This window comes from Arachis hypogaea, chromosome 4, assembly GCF_003086295.3.
Source record: "Arachis hypogaea cultivar Tifrunner chromosome 4, arahy.Tifrunner.gnm2.J5K5, whole genome shotgun sequence".
Taxonomy (NCBI): Eukaryota; Viridiplantae; Streptophyta; class Magnoliopsida; order Fabales; family Fabaceae; genus Arachis; species Arachis hypogaea.
Genome location: NC_092039.1, coordinates 113,643,786 through 113,651,596, shown reverse-complemented (window position 1 = coordinate 113,651,596; position 7,811 = coordinate 113,643,786). Strand labels below are relative to the sequence as shown.

General features: G+C 34.4%; 1 protein-coding gene across 1 annotated transcript; it reads left to right on the top strand.

Moving 5' to 3' along the window:
• The first annotated feature begins 270 nt into the window (after positions 1-270).
• Positions 271-6,635, top strand: LOC112795223 (putative disease resistance protein RGA4). Its single transcript, XM_025837164.3, has 2 exons — positions 271-553; positions 2,854-6,635. Exon 2 carries the CDS (start codon positions 2,864-2,866, stop codon positions 6,155-6,157), a length of 3,294 nt encoding a protein of 1,097 aa, XP_025692949.1. The 5' UTR covers positions 271-553; positions 2,854-2,863; the 3' UTR covers positions 6,158-6,635.
• The last annotated feature ends 1,176 nt before the right edge of the window (positions 6,636-7,811 follow it).

The window sequence follows — 7,811 nt, the reverse complement described above, 5'->3', positions numbered from 1 at the left end:
TCGATCTGTCACCTTGTGAGTGAGTTTTTAAATAACTTGGATTGAAAATTTGCCCTATATTTTAAGAATGGATTCTCATTTTTGTTTCTTGATTTTTTTGATAAAATGTGATTTTTTATTATATATTTTTAAGTGAAATTAAAAAAAAATATATACAAAAAAATGTTAAATAATAAAAAATGATACTTTATAAAAAATTAAAAAAAAATATTGAGAGGATCTATTTATTATATTTTTTTTGGTGACTTCTATTTATTATATTTTGATATTTCACAATCTTATATCCTATATCAAAATTAATTTCCTTATTTATTTTTGTCTTTTCAATTTTCTTCTGTATGGTTTAACACAACCCTTACTTTAATTCTCTATACCCTCCTTCCTCTGTAATTAACAATATATAAAATGAGACCAAGCTGGCCAATGGTATTGTTATTAACAAGAACACCTTGACTGGGGATGAGGGAAGTTCACTAATTCAACCATCATTAGAGTTCTGGATCTCGTGTCTTCTCTCTGTATTCAGCCAGTTTTTTCTTGACGAGAACCATTGGTAATGACTGCTGCCTCTCTCTCTCTATATCTCTCTCTCTCTTAATATATATTGCCTTTTTTTTTTGTTGATTACCGCCAGTCTCATATATATGATAATATTCTTACATGCCATGAATATTGATTTGTATATAGACAAACAAATAATAATGTTTCGTTCTGCTTAATTGACCGGATTCGGTGTAATAATCGTGCTTCTGTTGTTTTAAACATAAAAACAAAGTTAAACTGACAATTAACAGCTTATGATCTTTTGATCAATGAACTGTTAGTCTTTCTTTACGATCCTTTTGTTCTTCTTTTAAATCAAAACTAGAGTTAATCTGAAAACTTTAGATTAATAACTACAGTAGTTATTAGTTAATCACTGTAGGAAAGGAAAGGGGACTCAGGGAGAGGGAGAGGGAGAGGGCTAAATCCGTTATTTGATCCAAAGTCTATTTTCACGTGTTTATTTTGAATTTTTTATATTTGCAGCACAATTATGCATAACTTATGATAGGGCTCCATACGAATCGGATCGGATTGGATATAGCCTAAAATTTTATCAGATTGGATTGGATATACTCCTAAAATATTATCAATAAAAGTTCTCTTGAATAAAAAAAAAAAATAATAACACAAGATTTATGTTTAATTATTCTAAGTTAAAGTACAACATAAAAAATTAAAAACAAGATATCATAAAATTTATAAAATAACACACTAAAATTCATATCACATTAGGGTTTACTTTCTTAAACCATGCTATTTATATGAGACATGCGGATATGCTGATTTGCGGATCGGATCCGCGGATATCACTGCTAAATCCGCAATCCGATTCTACTATAGTGCGGATCGGATCGGATCGGATCCGATGGCTCTGCGGATCGGATAATATCCGCAAAATTCGAATCGGATGCGGATAATTACCGCGGATATGCGAATATTATCCAATCCATGTGCAGCCCTAACTTATGATGTTGACATGAGACACAACACACAAATTTTAAAATTTTAGAACACCCGAAACATATATATATATATATTTTTAAATAATAATGATATTTTAATTTTTTATTGATATTAAAATATAATTAATTTTTTAATTATTTTTAATATTTTATTTTCATTATATAAAATATTTAAAATATTTTTTATTTTAATAAATAATAATATATATCATTTTTAAATTTATTTTAAGAATACATATTAAGAATAAGGGTGGACACATTGAGTATTTAGATGTGTTCAAACGTTTCTAAATTTTTTTTCGTTTTTTATTAATACACGGTTAAACATGGAGCAAACACGAACAAATATCCATAAGTGTCGATTTTAAAATATGTACAGACACGATAACTCAACAAAATATTCATGCTTCATAGTGTCTTATGTTTAATTTAATTTAATTTTGTTTATAAATTTTAATTTTATTCTTAACCTCAATTTTGTATTATTTGTATAACAATTAACAACCACCACCACCATTTAAAGATGGACGAATGACAGAAATACCCAAATTTGTGAATACTCGATCCGCCACTACCTAATATGAAATGAGTAATTATCAAATTTGATATAAAATGTTTTAGATGGGACGAGATCAAATTAAGGTGTATCCATTTTGAGATATCTATAATATATCTATAATATAATATAAATTTATAAAAATTAATAAAAATTTAGATTAATTATCTAAATCATTTTTTGAAAATTTTAAAATTAAATACTTTAATTTTTTAAATTTTAAAATACACAAAAAAACTCTCACATTTAATTTTAGCAAATAATTCAGTTTATAGTCTTATTTTCCATTAATAACAAATAACAAATATTAAGAGCGGCGGTAAACAGAGACAAGCAAGCTCCAACGTGATACTCATTTGCCGTATGCCCGTATCACTATCGACGATAAAATTAAATGATTAGAAATAAGATGAGAGATCAATTAGATACATTTTTTACAGTCTTAGAAACGTAAATAGTATAATTGATAAGTCAATAACTAAATCAATATAATTCATAAATCTCAGGATCACTTTGGAATTTAAGTTTGGATATATCTTGAATGTAAAATTTTAGTTTAAGTATTATATATTGTGGATATAATTCAATAATTGGATAAGAAAGTCGCAGATGAATTTTTTATTAATATGTTATTTTATGCGTTAGTATATGTTTGCTCTCACCTCCCAAATCCCAGTGACACTCATACGTAAAAACAATACATATGTATAATAATTCTTTTTATATGATTTATCTTGAATATAATCAGATTCAATAAGATATTGCTGACGATATATGTTTCTTCTTCAGGCAAGGCACAATGGCTTCATCTACAAACGTAGTTAGCAATACCATCACTAAAATCACAGAGAGATTTAACACCGTACGTGTTTCCTATCATGAGACCATGCCAATTATTGATAATATCACACGCCATCTCTCAACCATCAATGGTATGACGGATAAATGTCATGGTGATGATGCCTCTCTACACATACATAGACATGATTGGATAACCGATATCATGGATGTGCTCACCAATTTGTGGGAGTTGTTGACAAATACTACTTCTCTGCATCCAAAACAGGGTACCATTGCTACATCATTTTTCTCCTGCTTCTTTAGCCGTATTCCTCGTGGTCTAGTTCTCCATCTCGAACAAATCGAGAAGAGCCTAGAAAACCTTGCGGCTGATTCTACCAAGCTTTCTCTGAAAGACAGAACCAAGTTAAGGAGATCGGAGGCGAGGGGAAATGAAACGAAGGTTCAAGGGAGAAGAGAGGATAAGGAAGTTATAATAGGGAAGATTTTGATTTCCACGAAAGTGAACGGTATTGTTTCCGTGGCTGCTATTGTAGGGATGCAGGGCATGGGAAAGACAACACTTGCCAAGTTTGTTTGTGATGATGACAGGGTGAAAGATAACTTTGTGGTGATTTGGGTTGATGCTGGTATACATGGTGAGTTCTATGCTGATTCCGTCAAGAGAAGTATGATTCAGGAACTGGACCCAGAAAAGGAGACTGTTGCAATTGATGAAAATCTTGATCTTGGAGCAGCGATTCATGGAAGAAGATTCTTTCTTGTGATGGATGATTTACGGAGCGAGAACCGTGAGGAATGGGTGAAGTTGTATGAGATGCTAATGAAGGCAGCTACTTCATCTGGTGGTGCAGTTCTTGTAACTACTCGGAATTCTCATGTAGCCAATGTTGTTGACCCAAATGCTTGGAGACTATTTAGGCTAAGGAAAGAAGACTCCTGGTCTCTATTTGAGAATCTTGCTGGAGGAAACTCAAGCGCATCCAAAATTAGAGGAGGTCATCAAAAGTTGGAAAAGAAATGCAAAGGAGTCCCTTTGGCATTAGTAACAATGGCGAGAATGTTAGAGTCAAAATCAATTGCTGAATTAAAACAAGACCATTTGGAGGAGGAGTTCATGCAGGAAATGAAGTCTATATACTTCAACGACCTCCCCTCGTTGCATCAAAAGCAGTGCTTTGCTTATCTGTCATTGGTATTCCCTACTCAATTTGTTTCGGTTAAAGCGGAGACATTAATTCAGCTTTGGATGGCAGAGGGATTTCTAGGGCATGTAAATTTGAATTCTCCTTCTCCTCAACATTCACAGCCAGAAGATTTGGGCCTTGACTGCATACAAGAATTTTCCCGCACCTCATTTCTAGTTCTGCACGACTCCAAAATCATGACTTACAAGATGGCTAACGAACTGATCTGGGAGTTATCAAGATTTGTGGCTACCAAGGACCGATTCTGCTTCTGCGTGGATAATCGCGTTGAAACCATTAAGAACACAGTTAGTAGAGTGGCATTATCTCCTAGCTTAAACGTTACTTATGGGATTCCAAAATTCCTCACTAACAGCGAAAAAACCTTGCATACTCTTCTCTTCCCCATGCCTTCATACGATTGGTCTTCAAGAATTCCATATGAGGTGAAGTTAAGTTGGTCTGCATGTCATGAGCTCTTTCGTTCCTTCAAGTGTCTGCGTGTACTGAACCTAACAGATCTAGGAATGAAGAATTTACCAGATTCAATTGGAGAGTTAAAGAGCTTAAGGTACCTTGATTTGTCCCACAACAACATGAAGAAACTTCCCAAATCCATTGGTAAATTGAAGCATTTACAGACATTGATATTGTCTCATTGTCACCAGCTTCGAAAGCTGCCAAATGAGTTTCAGCACCTGGTGAATCTCAGGCATCTTGTGATGGACGAGTGTCTTCAGCTGGAACACGTGCCGTTAGCTTTGAAGAAGCTAACAAGCCTTCTTACGTTGTCGCATTTCACAGTTAGCACACGAAACAACAAGAGCAAACACATTCTAGGTTTTCGGGAGCTTGTTAATCTGAAAAACTTGAGCGGTGAACTGGAAATTTCACACTTGGAGCAACTGAAACTCAAGAAATCAGAACAGGGGCTTGCCTATCTGAAAGAGAAACAACATCTGAAGCACCTCACTCTGAAATGGAATCATGATGACAATGACAATCACAACAATCATGATGAGAATGACGAAACATCATTGGGACATCTTGAGCCACATGTAAATCTTCAAGGATTAGATATTGTGGGTTATAAAGGTGCAAAGTTTTCAGATTGGCTCCAATCGCTTGAGAATCTTGTCACCTTCAGTTTGTACAACTGCTCTTCGTGTAAATCTCCCCCTCCTTTAGATAGATTCCCTAAGCTGAAATCTCTCCGGCTTGAAAGATTGGATTCTCTGGAATACATAAACGCTAGCCAGCACGAGCTGCGGTTGGAACTCCTACAAGAGCTGTCAATAGCGGATTGCCCCAAGCTCAAAAGTTGGTGGCAGCCGGGAACCGAAGACACCACTGCTATCTTTCCCTCCATATCAAATTTGAAGGTCCGATATTGTCCCAAATTGGAATGCATGCCACTGTATCCGAATCTTGATGGCAACCTTCTGTTAGAAGGCTCCAGCATGAAACCACTGATGCATACCATAGATTACAGCAGTAGCAATATGTCATCATCAACATCTTCTCTTCCGCCACTCTACAAAGTGAAGCGTTTAACAATCACAAACGTGGAGGGGAAGGAAGAATCCCCGCTACCGGAGAACTGGTTGGAAAGTTTCATATCTATCCACTTTCTTTGTATCAGCGAGAATATGCAGCGAATGAGAGGATTTAGACACTTGACATCGCTTAGCACAATGATAGTTACAAAATGCAGCAGAGATGATTTACCCCATGATAAGCAATGGCAGGGTCTGCAGAGTCTTCGACGGCTAGAGTTACAAGAAGTGGATAAATTGAAGCATTTTCCCGAAGGAGTGAAACACCTTACATCTCTGACAAAGCTAAGCATCTTGAGTTGTAGCGCGTTGACAAGTCTAGGAGAAGGAATAGGCGAACTCAAATCCCTAGAGATCCTTTTGATTAAGGATTGCCCCAAGTTAGGTGCCCTTCTTGGAATAGGCAAACTGGAGTCTTTGAAGGAGTTGAGCATTACGGATTGTCGCTTGTTGTTGCCGAGGTGCCAGAGAGAAACCGGGGATGACTGGCCACAGATTAAGCATATCAAACGTATCCGATTGGCTGGTGCTTCTGAAATCTATGAATAATTATATCAATCATAATTATGTCTTTTGCTTTCATTTCATGAACTAAGCAAGGGAATTTGGTGTGCTACTGCTATCTTACGTTACATTGTTACTTCTATTAATCCCGCTACGGAGCCAATGAAGTATCTGTATATAACGTGTACAATTGACTATTTATTTGGCTCAATATAAGTTAAAAAACGAACATCCAGAATAAAATACCACTAATTTCTCAAACACAATACACTCATATTATCCAAAATAACCATCTGGATACTAGGATAATAAACATCTGATGTCTTACTGAATCGAACATCCCTAAACTCCTATTGTACACATTATACATATACTCTATTGGCTCTCTATATTTCCTCTACTTCTATCGGGGTTTACTTGATTGATTCTTAGGAGTTAGGATTATAAGCTTAGATATCTGTGACTCTTTTAGAGAAAGTATGAGGAGCCAATAGTTTTAGTGTACAATGAGCTCAAAAAGAAAGGTATTTAAAAATAAAAAATCAGATTTTTAATTAATGATTTAAATTCAGATTTTAAAATTTAAAAAATTAGGATTAATAGTTAAATTCATTCACACTATATATCATAGTTGTCAGAATCGAACCGGTGATCGAACCGATCAAGTTATTGGTTTATTAGTTCAACCGATAAATCACTGATTGAACCAATAAAATCGGTCTCACGTAAATATAAAATATAAAATAGATAAAAACTTAAAATTAAAATTTGAAATACATATCTTCACTAATATTTTATGAAGAATTAATTCTCAACTTCAAAAAATAACTAATATAAAAAGCCATAAAATTTATCAGTAATACTACAATAGTATATTAATTTGACACAATAAAAAAATTAATTCACAAAGCCTATCATCTAACTATAATATCAGTAGATTTTAATATTAATATTAAAATAATAACCTTAATCACAATACTAGCATTGAAATAGATCAAGTAAATTAATAAATTTTTAGTAAAATTTATATTTATACTAATAATGGTATATAATTAAAATATAATTAATTCGAAAAATAGAAAAAATTAAATTAAATTAAATTAGATATTTATGTATACCATATAATTAATATTTGTCACATATAGTAATAAGAAGCGCAATGGTTGGGTGGCAAGTGGGGGCTGCTTTTGCTCAGAGGTACTTGGTGGAGATATTTTAAAAAAATTTTCAAGCAGACCGGTTCGGTTAGACCGGTTTGTATTGATTCTTGTCGGTTTTGATCGGTTTGATCCGGTTCACACCGGTTTTTTTCTTAAACGGTCCAAGTAGTAAACAAAATCGGATTAAGATCCGGTTCACTGAGTTTTCGGTCGAACTAACCGATTCGATTTGGTTTTTATAACTATGCTATATATGGTCCCTACACCCAAACCCTAGCAGAGCCGTCACCCTCCATCTGCTACCTATACTCACTCTGCGCCTCATAGTCTCTCTCTCCTCATAGTCGGTGGCAACCATCCGGCGATCAGGTAACCCAAACCTCAGCCCTGTCGTCCCCCTCCCGAAGCAGCGCCATCCCCCTTTCACCGTTTGAATTAACCATGTGAATATGGTAGATGTAATGTACGCGTACTTGAAGACAATATCAAATCAAACACTCAATTGCTTACTTTTGATTCTCACTCATGTCTCTTCATCT